Genomic DNA, 13,664 nt, shown 5'->3' with positions numbered 1-13,664 from the left:
CAACTGTCTTGTGTGAAACCTTGGTTATGAAGGAGCTGTGCTCCCACGTAGTCGGAAGAATGGACGCGACAAAAAGCTGGAATTCGTCCGAGTTTCTTTATTGTCACAAAGCAACTCGGGTACTCTGAAAAGCCCGTTTATCGGGCAGCAATATATATACACACATTATCCCGGAGCGTTTGCCCGGGAAAGGCGAGAGGGGGCGTGGCCGGGCGTCCTGGCCGCGGCCTGGCAAGTCGAGGGCGGGCATGCCCGGGCGTCCCGGACGCAGCCTGGCAAGTTGAGCGCGGGCCTGCCCGGGCGTCCTGGACGAGCCCGGCATGGTGATCGCTCCGCGTCCTTGGTAGGTGCAAGGCGATTGTGTAAACCCAGCGGTAGCCGCTACACACGTCCCCCCAGAATCGACTTGCACCGGCAGGGTCAATTTGAGGGGGGTCCTGATGACCCGGCCGAAGCGACCCCTGGCGGGTCGTGGGGGGGGGGGGGGGGTCCGGTGTGGTGGTGGGCGGTCGAGTGGGGGGCACCGTGGACGGGGGGTGGCCTCGCCGCGGCGGAAGGGCCAACCGTGGCGGTTGGTCGATGTCCACATGCGCCGGCTTGAGGCGGTCCACCGCAATCCGGTCCGACCTGCCGCTGATGTCGATGAAGAACGACTTGTCGTCCCGTCGCAGGACCCGGAAGGGCCCGTCGTACGGCAGCCGGAGTGGCCCCTGATGTGCGTCATGACGCACAAAAACGTACTCCGCTGTGCGAAGCGCTGGGGGGACATAGGACTGGGGGTCACCGTGGTGGGATGTTGGCACGGGGGCAAACCGTTGGGCGGCCTCCTGGAGGTCCGAGCGCTGGTGAGCTGCGGACCAGGGACTGGTAGCGTCGGGCACGAATTCGCCCGGGACGCGTAGCGCCTGGCCGTAGACAAGCTCGGCGGTGGATGCCTGGAGGTCCTCCTTGGGGGCCGTGCGGAGGCCTAAAAGGACCCACTGCAGCCGGTCGGCCCAACCGCCGTCTTGAAGGCCGGCCATGAGCGCGGCCTTCATGGAGCGGTGGAATCGCTCGCACAACCCGTTGGCTTGGGGGTGGTAGGCCGTTGTATGGTGGAGCTTGACTCCCAGGTTGCGGGTGACCGCGCCCCACAGCTCGGAGGTGAACTGCGGTCCGCGGTCCGACGAGATGTCCGCCGGTGCGCCAAAGCGGGCGACCCAGGTGGCGATGAAAGCCTGTGCCACGTCGGCGGTGGTGGTGGGGACGAGGGGAACGGCCTCCGGCCACCTGGTGGTCCTGTCCACCATGGTGAGCAGGTGTGTGAACCCCCGTGATGGGGGGAGGGGGCCCACCAGATCCACGTTGACGTGGTCGAAACGTCCTTCGGGCACGGTGAAAGGTGCCAGCGGGGCCTGGGTGTGTCGGTGGACCTTGGCCTGTTGGCAGGCTGTGCAGGTGCTGGTCCAATCGCGGACGTCCCGTCGAAGGCCGTGCCAGACGAATCGCGCCGACACCAGCTTCTGGGAAGCTTTCCGGCCCGGGTGGGAAAGGCCGTGGAGGGAGGCGAAGATGCGGCGTTGCCAGGTAACGGGCACGATGGGGCGAGGCTGGCCTTGGGAGACGTCGCAGAGCAGGACAGTGTCCGCGAAGGGGATGTCGGCCAGGCGGAGGCCCGTGTCCGCTGCCCGGAGGGCTTGCACCGTGGTGTCGGTGGTTTGGTCCGCCGCCATAAGCGCAAAGTCCACGCCGAGGTGGACCGCGTTCGCGCTGGCCCGAGAAAGACAGTCGGCCACGGCGTTGTTTTTGCCGGCGACGTGCCGGATGTCCGTGGTAAACTCCGTCACGGCGGTGAGGTGGCGCTGTTGGCGGGCCGACCACGGCTCCGTGACCTTGGCCATTGCGTAAACCAACGGCTTGTGGTCGACGAACGCCGTGAAGGGTCGGCCCTCCAGGAGGTGGTGGAAATGGCGAACGGCCAGGTGCAGACCGAGGAGCTCACGGTCAAACGTGCTATATTTGAGCTCGTTCGGCCGGAGCTGCCGGCTGAAAAAAGCGAGTGGCTGCCAAACCCCATTCACCCATTGCTCATGTACGGCGCCCACCGCGTAGTCGGAGGCATCCGTGGTGAGGGCGATGGGAGCGTTGAGCACCGGGTGAGCGAGCAGTGTTGCTTCGGCGAGGGCCCGCTTTGAGCTTTGGAAGGCCGCGTCCATTGCTACGGACCAGACGATGTCGTGCTTGGCTGGCTTGCCCCGGAGGGCTTCGTAGAGGGGCCGCATGAGTTGAGCAGTGCGGGGCACGAAGCGGTGATAGAAATTCACCATTCCCAGGAATTCCTGCAGGGCCTTTATGGAGAGGGGACGCGGAAACGTGGTGATGGCCTCGACCTTGGTTGGCAGCGGCACGGCCCCGTTCTTGGTGATGTGGTGGCCCAAAAAAATCAACGGCCGTCGTGCCGAAGTGGCATTTGGCCGGGTTGACGAGGCCGTGCTCGCTGAGGCGCCCGAACAGTGTTCGGAGGTGGAGGAGGTGCTCGGCCCGGGACGTGCTGGCGACGAGGATGTCATCCAGGTAAACGAAGAGGAACGGCAGGTCACGCAGCACGCCGTCCATCAAGCGCTGGAACGCCTGAGCCGCGTTCTTGAGGCCAAACGGCATCCGTAGGAATTCGAATAAGCCGAACGGCGTGATGACGGCCATTTTAGGGACGTCGGCCGCCCTGACAGGTACCTGGTGATATCCCCGTATAAGATCGATTTTTGAAAAAATGACCCGTCCTGCCAGACGGGCGGAGAAGTCTTGGATGTGCGGGATCGGATACCTGTCGGGGGTGGTAGCGTCGTTAAGGCGGCGGTAGTCGCCACATGGGCGCCAGCCACCCCCTGGTTTTGGGACGATGTGTAGTGGCGAAGCCCACGCGCTATCGGAGCGCCGCACGATGCCGAGGTGTTCCAAAGCGTCGAACTCGGCTTTGGCCACGGCGAGCTTGGCTGGGTCGAGGCGGTGGGCTCTGGCGTAGACCGGCGGGCCCGTGGTTGGTATGTGGTGCTCGATCCCATGTCGTACTGCGACGGCCGAAAACGTCGGCCACGTGAGGGCCGGGAACTCCGTGAGCAGGCAAGCAAACTCGTTCGCCGCCGGCAGGGCGCATGCCAGCTCGGTCGGAGTGGAGCTGCTCAATGTGCATACCAGGGAGCTGAAGGTCTCGGCGTTGATGAGGCGACGCCGTTGGACGTCCACCAGCAGTCCGTGTGCGCAGAGGAAGTCGGCGCCTAGCAGAGCCATGGGCACGTTTGCGGTTACAAACGTCCAAGTAAAGCGTTGGCCGCCGAAGCAGAGGGTGACGTTGCGTGGGCCGAAGGTGCGGATGGCCGATCCGTTGGCCGCAACCAAGGAGGGGCCGCAAACCGCGGACTGCCTGTCCTGATCGGAGGCGGGTATGACGCTCAGTTGGGCACCGGTGTCGCACAGGAAGCGCCGTCCGGACGCTTTTTCCGTGATGAAAAGTAAGTTGCCCGTGTGGCCGGCGCTCATGGCTGGTAATGAACGCCGGCCCGGCCGTTTCCCGGCCTGCCGAAGGTGCACGGGGGTCGGCATGTCCGGGCCTTCTGTCCGAACCTGGCATGATAGTAACACCACGCTTGGTCAGGTGGAGGCCCCGGTCGTCGTGCTGGAGGTGGTCGGCTCGGCGTTGAGGCCGCCAATTGCGTCGGCCGTTCGGTCGTCGACCGTGCCGGATGCTCGGGCGCCATGGGCTTTGCGTCGGATGGCGGTGGGCCCCAGGTCGCTGCTGCAATGCGTTGGCCTGCCGCGGTGATCTTGTCGGCTTCCCTGGTGAGGGCGCGGGGATCCATGATCGTCGTGCTCGCCAGGGCGAGGCGTACCGGGCTAGGCAGCTGACGGAGGAACAGCTCCCGGAACAGGAATGCCGGAGAGTGCTCGCCGAGCAGCGAAAGCATGTAGTCCATTCGCTCGGACGGGCGCGTGTCGCCGAGCTCGGGCAGGTTGAGCAGGCGCCGTGCGCGTTCCGCCGATGGGAGGGCGAAAGCGTCGAGGAGGAGCTTTTTAATCGCGCCGTATTTGTCAGCGGCTGGCAGGCTCTCGAGGAGGCTCAGGGCGCGGGCCGCGGTGGCTGAACCGAGCGCTGCTACCACATGGTGGAAGCGGGTGTCGTTGGCCGTGATGCTTCGCAGGGCGAACAGGGAGTCCGCCTGGGCGAACCAAACCGCCGCGTGAGCCTCCCAGAAGGTAGGCAGTTTAAGGGCAACTGCCGTGTCCATGTCGGTAGGTCACCAATGAAGGAGCTGTGCTCCCACGTAGTCGGAAGAATGGACGCGACAAAAAGCTGGAATTCGTCCGAGTTTCTTTATTGTCACAAAGTAACTCGGGTACTCTGAAAAGCCCGTTTATCGGGCCGCAATATATATACACACATTATCCCGGAGCGTTTGCCCGGGAAAGGCGAGAGGGGGCGTGGCCGGGCGTCCTGGCCGCGGCCTGGCAAGTCGAGAGCGGGCGTGCCAGGGCATGCCCGGGCGTCCCGGCCAAGGCCTGGCAAGTTGAGCATGGGCCTACCTGGGCGTCCTGGACGAGCCCGGCATGGTGATCGCTCCACGTCCTTGGTAGGTGCAAGGCGATTGTGTAAACCCAGCGGTAGCCGCTACAGTTACTTCATTCCACTGACACTGCGCACATTTGGGATTTGCACATCAAGGAAAGGTCCTAAAATTTAACAGCATGCATCACAAATCAGGCCGGATCCATCGAGTACTCGTTTGTATTACCTTGCTCATAATTTTATTCCTGATGGAGTAATGTTCGAAAGTGTCCTATTCAAGTTCAGATTCCTGAAAAAGTTGAATGTAAACCCTGGCTTTGCCGAAATCATGCCAAGCGCATCTCTGTGTTCAACAGGGTAAATTTAAAGTACATGCTACATGCCTTTCAACCTTTCCTATTCCCCACTGCAATTATTTATCTGCAAGTCTCGATTGTTGTGTAATGGTTGGAGCGTCCGCTCTGAGTCTGGGAGGTCGGAAGTTTGAACCCCCAGCCGAGTTATACCAAAGACTTTAGAAATGGTACATGCTCCTTCCCTGCTTGATGCTCGGCGTTTAACAAGGATGGAGCACGGACAACCAACCACAGGTTGGTAATAACAACACAGATTTTTATGGGCCTAATAGCCTTCTCTTGCATCGAAGTTCCATGGAAGGGAACTCGTAGTATTATTACTCCCCTACCTGGACGGGACTATAGGTTTGCTCTCCATCTGTCTGTCCGTCCCACCTGTGGTTTTCTAGACTTTTCCCCCATACCCTTTAAAACCCATACCCTGTTCCCATACCCATACCCATACACATACCCATACCCTTTTTAAAACCCATACCCTTTTCCCCCAAAAGGATAGAGCACTGACCAGGATAGAGATGGGCAGGCCTTAGGCCTGGGTGTTAGTCCATAGCCCAGTGCAATTGGTCCAATGCCAGGTATAGAACCACAATATATTATATATGTACGAAAGCCGTACGCATAGTTTGCTTCATATATGTACATGGGTTGTTTCTGTTTTTTCCAGCACCGAATCTGGCATTATACATCACCCAAATAGAGGGATGTGTTTCTTGGCACTAAATTTTCCAGACTTTTTACCCTTAATCTTTAACATATTGAACTGAAACTTGGTAGGGGACATGTATTGCAAAGCAATTCTCCCTCTTGTACATTATTGTCTCTCCTACTGCAACGGTTAGCCATTCACAGTTACACCGACGGTACGGTCCATTGTGTTGATGCAGTACCCAGGGTGTTGTTTGACGGTTGGACGTATGCGGATTACAACGCCGTGTTTGACAGCAAGGTGGAGAGACGTAATCTCGCCAAAGCCTTCATACAACTAGCCAAGGTGAACCGGTCTTTTTTTCTGTCTCTCAAATGATTATTAATCGTTTTATTACCTCCGCCACCAAAGGTGGATGGAGGTTATGTTTTCACCCCTGTCTGTCTGTCTGTTTGTCTGTGAATAAGATATCTCAAAAAGTTGTGTACAGATTCTGACGAAATTTGGCAGAGAGGTAGTGCATGTGGCAAGGACGAAATTATTCGATTTTGGTGAAGATCCGGATTCGGATCCGGCTACTAGAATTTTTAAAGTGATTCTTCACCATTGGGAGATTGGGCCAAAAACGATACATAGCAGGATATCTCGAAAGGTTATGGATGGATTCTGACGAAACTTGGTGGAGATGTCGTGTGTGTGACGAGGACTAATCGATTCGATTTTGGTGAAGAGCTGAATATGGATTCGGATATGAGAATTATTTAATTTTTAAAATGATTCTTCACCATTGAGTGATGGGGCTGAAACCAACATGTAGCAGGATATCTCAAAACGTTATGGACGGATTTGGATGAAACTTGGTGGACAGGTTGTGTGTGTGACGAGGAAGAATCTATTCGATTTTGGTGAAGATCCAGATCCGGATCCGGCTAGTAGAATTTTTAAAGTGATTCTTCATCATTGGGAGATCGGGCCAAAAACGATACATAGCCGGATATCTCAAAAAGTTGTGGACGGATGATTTTGATTAAATGTGATTCTGTATTGTGATTTTCTGGTCTACTCTGGGATACAAAACGTAATCTGTTCACCTGGCGGAGGTATGCTCTCGACTGAGTGCCGTTCTAGTTCTTGATGCAATCACATAAGTTGATGGTGATGTAACGCTTTGGTCGAGAAATCCAGGTTATGTTTTCTCATTGGAATTCGCAATGTCCTCTTGGCTAATCAGCTTGAAACAGAGCTTGTTCTCTAAATCACCTACAACGAGATGTTAATCTCGTCATCCCTTCTGCGTACATTCGCTTGTCGATAATAAATGTCCCATGCTACCTTTTGTAAAGAGTCGGCCAATGTTTCTCGGTCCTCGAGCCAGATTCTAAATTCCTGCCCTAATCCACGATGACGTACTGCATCATTGGCGTAGCTGTGCCCCCAAAATGATGCAAGCATGCAGGTGCTCTTATTCGAGAGTAGTTTAAATATAAATTATTACAGATGTGCTGGAGATGCAAAAAAAACGTGCATTTGTATAACACGAAGAAGAAGAAGAAGAAGAAGAAGAAGAAGAACATCAGAACTGTGATCACTGATCTGACTTGTTTAGTATGATAAGGCCCTTGCTCTTCCATTAGTCTTGTAACTTCATCATACCTTTTAGTTTTGTGAACCAAAACAGAGTCTGAGATGGAAAGGGCTGGAATGGTTACAGGGATTCATCCATCACCTTTTAAAGGTATTGTCATTTACCTTGGCAACTGTTTAACTGCAAACGCGGTTATATGATTGTGGTTGGGTTACAAGTTTTTATTTTTGGGAATTGTTTTTATTTTTGATGTGCAATTTCAGGGATGGTGTAGTTAGTCGTGTGGGTCAACGAAATGGCATCTGTGCAGAGGTTTCAGTTAAGGGGAGCAAGAGTTTACCTGGGCATTTGCTCTCTGTAGTTTGCTAAAACAGTTGGGACTGACGAGACGTCCATGTTTCAAGTTGTTGTTTTTTCATGCCTTTGACGCCATGTCCAAATGCAATCAGTGGGTATCGATTATGGTGTTTGGGTTTAATATGGATGTAGATTTTCTTGCGATCTGAATATCATGTCCAGTAACAGGTCGAATATTCCCATGTTTGTATTGCAGGTCGAACATTTTTCGGGTTTTGTGATAGAGCTTTGGAGCCAGCTTGGAGGTCAGAAACGCAGGTTGGTAGTACGTGCACTACAATACAGTAAATAGTCTACGTAGGTACCCCTTTTGCCAAGTAAAGAGACCACATAATCCAGGCAATCTGATAATGAAGGTGTTTTCTTTGTTTGCTTTCAATTTGTATCATTTCATCAAATCATTTATTTTTACTCAGGATATATATTTTTTTATTATTAATTCGATTCAGAGTGCTCCAGTAAAAGATAATACAGTGATGATAGTTTTTTTTAAAGCAACAACTTTACATTCAATGCTAATGTTGACTTCAACAGGTTATGTCAGTTCCAAGTTTGATCAACCTGTTTGGCAATCCACAAATAGAACGAACAAGAAGAAAAAGACATAAAATGTCATTGCCCCCACCGTGGTTTTAATAATTTTGCTTTACGGATTTAAAGGCTGTCAGTCGGCCATATTTGGTCAGATGACAAAACAAAATCTACATACACTACATGGTCAAAAGTATGCGGACACCCCCATCTAATTAGTGGATTTGGCTGTTTCAGCCACACCCATTGCTGACAGGTATATATAATGAAGAACACAGCCATGCAATCCCCAGAGACGAACATTGGCAGTAGAATGGGCCTTACTGAAGAGCTCAGTGACTTTCAACGTAGCACCATCATAGGATGCCACCTTTCCAACAAGTCAGTTCGTGAAATTTCTGCCCTGCTAGAGCTGCCCCAGTCAACTGTAAGTGCTGTTATTGTGAAGTGGAATCGTCGAGGAGCAACAACAGCTCAGCCGCAAAGTGGTAGGCCACACGCTCACAGAACGGGACCGCTGAGTGCTGAAGCGCATAAAAATCGTCTGTCCTCGGTTGCAACACTCACTACCGAGTTCCAAACTGCCATGACCAAAGCAACGTCAGCACAACAACTGTTCGTCGGGAGCTTCATGAAATGGGTTTCTATGGCCAAGCAGCCACACACGAGCCTAAGATCACCATGCGCAATGCCAAGCATTGGCTGGAGTAGTGTAAATCTTGCCGCCAATGGACTCTGGAGCAGTGGAAACGCGTTCTCTGGAGTGATGAATCACCATCTGGCAGTCCGACGGACAAATCTGGGTTTGGCGGATGCCAGGAGAACGCTACCTGCCTGAATGCATAGTGCCAACTCTGGAGCAGTGGAAACGCGTTCTCTGGAGTGATGAATCACCATCTGGCAGTCCGACGGACAAATCTGGGTTTGGCGGATGCCAGGAGAACGCTACCTGCCTGAATGCATAGTGCCAACTCTAAAGTTTGGTGGAGGAGGAATAATGGTCTGGGGCTGTTTTTCCTGGTTTGGCCTCGGCCCCTTAGTTCCAGTGAAGGGAAATCTTGATGCGATAGCATACAATGACATTCTAGACGATTGTGTGCTTCCAACTTTGTGGCAACAATTTGGGGAAGGCCCTTTCCTGTTTCAGTATGACAATGCCCCCGTGCACAAAGCGAAGTCCATACAGAAATGGTTTGTCAAGATCGGTGTGGGAGAACTTGACTGGCCTGCACAGAGCCCTGACCTCAATCCCATCAAACAGCTTTGGGATGAATTGGAACGCCGACTGTGAGCCAGGCCTAATCGCTCAACATCAGTGCTCAACCTCACTAATGCTCTTGTGGCTGAATGGAAGCAAATCCCTGCAGCAATGTTCCAACATCTAGTGGTAAGCCTTCCCAGAAGAGTGGAGGCTGTTATAGCAGCAAAGTGGGACCAACTCCATATTAATGCCCATGATCTTGGAATGAGATGTTCGACTAGCACATACCGGTGTGATGTTCGGGTGTCCACATACTTTTGACCATGTAGTGTATGATGTATACTCGTGTATTGTATTTGCACCAAGTTTGAACAATATCAGTCCATGCATGGCCAAGAAATGGATGGGGACATGTTTAAGTAACCAAATTGCCGCCAGTCGGCCATCTTGGATCTGATCTCGAACAAAACTGACATGCATCTGTAACCCTCATTCACTATCTGTTAGCCATGTTTGAACAAGATCGGCAAATGCATGTCTGAGAAATGGTGGAGGACATGTTCAACATCGGGTCTTTTACAACTAAAATGGCTGCCAGTCAGCCATCTTTGATTGCATTGCGAAACAAAATGATGTGCATATGTATATCGTCATGTATTGTCTTTGTGCCAAGTATGAACAAAATCGGTCAATACATCTCCGAAATATGGTTGCGGATGCACGCACGCACGCACGCACGCACGCACGCACGGACGGACGAGACCAAATCCATAAGACCCCGTTTTGGACTTTTCCAAATTCTGTGATTCATTAAATTCACATTTGTCCATTGTTTGTAAAGCAGTGATGGGATTTTGACTAAAGTTGGTACAAGTGATGTGTACCAAAGTTGGCTTTGATGCAAAATTGAACTGATTTCATTTTGGCGTCATGAGCTCAAAGGGTTGAGTCTGTAATAGATTTTCGTTACCGCTATAACTTAAGAACGACTGAAGGGAACCAAGTCAAACCTAGTACAAGTACAGTACCTTCAGAAAGTATTCACACCCCTTGATTTGTTTTCACATTTTGTTGTGCTACAGCCTGAATTTAAAATGCCCAGATTCATCAGTGCAGCACAATCACGGTCAGAGTGCAGATTGGTTCCCATGGGCCGGTCCTTGTCTCTGTCTCTTTTTTTTTTGCTCTCTCACTCTGTCTTTTTTCTTTACCTATCTCTAACTCTGTCATGGCCCTGACTTTGTGAAGGCGGGGGTACACCATCCTGGATGTGGGGGATCTCTTGGTCGCTTCTGTGAGATCGACCGGCTGTCTCTTTTCAGCGGGTTTGTTTGAGAGTTACAACAACAACAACAACAACAACAACAACAAAAAAGACCCTGAATTAAATACTTTGTCGAAGCGCTTTTGGCAGTGATTTGTGAAGTGCAGTAGTGCAGTAGTGAAGTGCAGTGTGAAGTGCTGTCATGTGCATTTTTCTCAGGAGTGGCTTCTGTCTGGCCACTCTCCGATAAAGCCTCGATTTGTGAAGTGCAGTAGACTGTTTTTCTGGCAGGTTCTCCCATCTCAGTCAAGGAACTCTGTAGTTTTGTCAGAGTGATCATTGTGGTTCTTGGTCACCTCCCTCACCAAGGTCCTTCTTGTCCGGTTGTTCATTTTGGTCGGATGGCCAGCTCAAGGAAGAGTCTGGATAGTTACATCTGCTCTCGTTATTGGGTATATCTGTATCAGATACAGCTTTGAGTCTTCTTGGGTATATCTGTATCAGCTTTGCTCATCTGGATTTGGGGAGTTCCTCCCTTTCTTCCTTGCAGATTTGCTCAAGTTCTGTCAAGTTGGATGAGGAGTGTTGGTGAACAGCAATCTTCAAGTCTTTCCACAAATTCTCAATGGGATTCAAGTGTTGGCTTTGGCCTGGCCACTCAAGGACTTTCACATTCTTCTTCCGAAGATATTCCAGTCTTGCTTTGGCTGTATGCTTGGGGTCATTGTCCTGTTAGAATGTTAATCTTTGCTGCAGTCTCAGGTATTCTGCACTCTGAAGCAGGTTCTTCTCAAAGATTTGTCTGTATTTGGCTTCATTCATTGGTCCCTCTATCCTTACAAGTCTCCCAATCCCTGCCACTGAAAAGCATCCCCATAGCATGATGCTGCCTCCACCCTACTTCACGGTAGGAATGGTGTTCAATGGGTGATGAGATGTGCTCGGGTGTTTGCCAGACGTAGCGCTTTGCATTCAGGAAAAAGTTAAATTTTTGTCTCGTCAAACCACTGAATATTTTGCCTCATACTCCGAGAGTCTTTCGAGAGTTGTTGTGGTGGGAGGAGACCTGAATGGACATGTGGGAAGGAGTATGGATGGTTTTGAGGGAGTTCATGGGGGTTACGGATATGGTGTGAGAAATGGAGAAGGTGAAAGGATTTTGGAGTTTGCTGATGGAGCTGATTTGTTGATTTGTAATACTCAGTTCCAGAAAGAGGACAATAAGCTTGTTACATACACGTCAGGTGGGTCGACGACAACCGTTGACTACCTGATGGTGCGTCGGCGAGATAGGGGGCACCTCCGGGACACAAAGGTGATCCCGGGGGAGGAGGCTGTTTCACAGCACCACTTGGTTGTCTGCGACATAAGGGTGAAAGGTGCGAGGAGAGCTCGGCGGGTGAAGTACCAACCGAGAATGAAGGTGTGGAGGTTGAAAGAGGTGACAGTAAGGGAGGCATTAAAAGAGAGGCTGAGTAGGGTAGAGGATGATGTGGTTGAGCTTGAAAGTGGTTGGATGTCAATGAAAGCTAGTCTTTTGGGAGCCGTTGGTGAGGTATGTGGATGGACAAAAGGACCACCAAGGCACTCGGAAACATGGTGGTGGGATGTTGAGGTTGGAAAGAGGATTGACGAGAAGAGGAAGAAGTTCAAAGAGTGGCAGAAGGCGAAGAGTACGGGAGCAGAAACAGCAGAGCATGAAAGTTATAAGGCAGCCAGGAAGGCTGCAAAGAAAGAGGTAGCAAAGGCGCAGGAGGCATGTAGGAAAATGTTCGGAGAACGCTTGGATTCGGAAGAGGGTCAGAAAGCAGTATTCAGGATTGCAAAGCACATAGCGAAAGAGAGGTGTGATGTGATGGGGGTGAGTTGCTTGAAGGATGAAGTGGGACAAATCGTTGTCGACCCAGATGGAATTAAAGGAAGATGGAAAAGATATATGGAAATGCTGTTGAATACAGAGAATGAATGGGATGGCAACATAGAGAGTAACCCAGTTTTAGGACCGGCAGAGAAGATAACTGAGAAGGAAGTTGAGGAAGCGATAAAAGCAATGAAGAGTGGAAAAGCGGGAGGGCCGACGGGAGTTGTGGGAGATATGTTGAAGGCAGCAGGAAGTTGGGGTGTGAAGAGAATGACAGAGATCTGTAATCTGGTGGTGAAAGAAGGCCGCATTCTAGTGGATTGGGAACTGAGTACCCTCGTCCCTCTATACAAGGGGAAAGGTGACCCTCTGGAGTGTGGCTCGTACCGAGCGATAAAGTTATTGGAGCATGGAATGAAGGTATTGGAAAGGGTGTTGGAGAGGAGGATAAGGAAGAAAGTGAAGATCGACGAAATGCAGTTTGGATTTATGCCAGGAAGAGGAACGACAGATGCGCTTTTCATTGTGAGGCAGTTGCAGGAGAAGTACATGGATAAGAGGAAGAAGTTGTCTTTTGGGTTTGTTGATCTGGAGAAAGCATTCGATAGGGTTCCACGCAAAGTATTGACATGGGCATTGAGGAAGTTAGGAGTGGAGGAATGGTTGATCAGAGTAGTGATGGCAATGTACAAAAGAGCACGCACAGCTGTATGGACGAAGGACGGGAACAGTGGTGAGTTTGAGGTGAAGGTGGGAGTGCATCAGGGGTCGGTACTAAGTCCACTACTATTTGTAGCTGTGATGGAGGTGCTGGCTCAGACCGTAAAGGAGGGTTTACCGTGGGAGTTGTTGTATGCAGATGATCTGGTGTTTATTGCGGAAAGTATGGATGGACTGAAGGAAAAGATGAACAAGTGGAAGGAATGTATGGAGACAAAAGGTCTGAAGGTGAATATCGGAAAGACAAAGGTGATGGCAAGTGGTAAAGCATGTGGTGAGGTGGAAAGAACTGGGAAGTGGCCGTGTGCTGTGTGCAGGAAGGGTGTCGGAGTGAACTCCATTCAATGTACAATGTGTGCTGAGTGGGTTCATCAAAAATGTAGTGGTCTGAGAGGGTCATTAACCAGTGTGGCAGCTACATTCAAATGTAAGGTGTGCACAGAGGGAGCTGCAGATGGAGGAAATGTTGAGTTGGATCTTGGAGACGGCGTGAAGCTGGAAGGTGTGAAAACATTTTGCTACCTCGGAGACATGCTGAATGGAGAAGGTGGATCAGACTCGGCAACGGTTGCTCGAGTGAGATGTGCATGGAAGAAGTTTCGG

The 13,664-nt window shown here is 51.5% G+C and overlaps 1 protein-coding gene across 1 annotated transcript in view; it reads left to right on the top strand.

Annotated features, from left to right (window-relative positions):
- The window catches only part of CHID1 (chitinase domain containing 1), a 31,302-nt gene that overhangs the window by 7,454 nt on the left and 10,184 nt on the right, over positions 1-13,664 (top strand). Inside the window, exons 5-6 of the mRNA XM_068124128.2 lie at positions 5,781-5,887; positions 7,681-7,742. Coding sequence (XP_067980229.2) covers positions 5,781-5,887; positions 7,681-7,742 — 169 coding nt within the window. The remainder of the gene's footprint in view (positions 1-5,780; positions 5,888-7,680; positions 7,743-13,664) is intronic.

Source organism: Myxine glutinosa, chromosome 8 (assembly GCF_964187855.1).
Source record: "Myxine glutinosa chromosome 8, kmMyxGlut1.1, whole genome shotgun sequence".
Taxonomy (NCBI): Eukaryota; Metazoa; Chordata; class Myxini; order Myxiniformes; family Myxinidae; genus Myxine; species Myxine glutinosa.
Note: the sequence above shows the minus strand (reverse complement) of the source record. Positions and strands in the feature narration are given on the sequence as shown.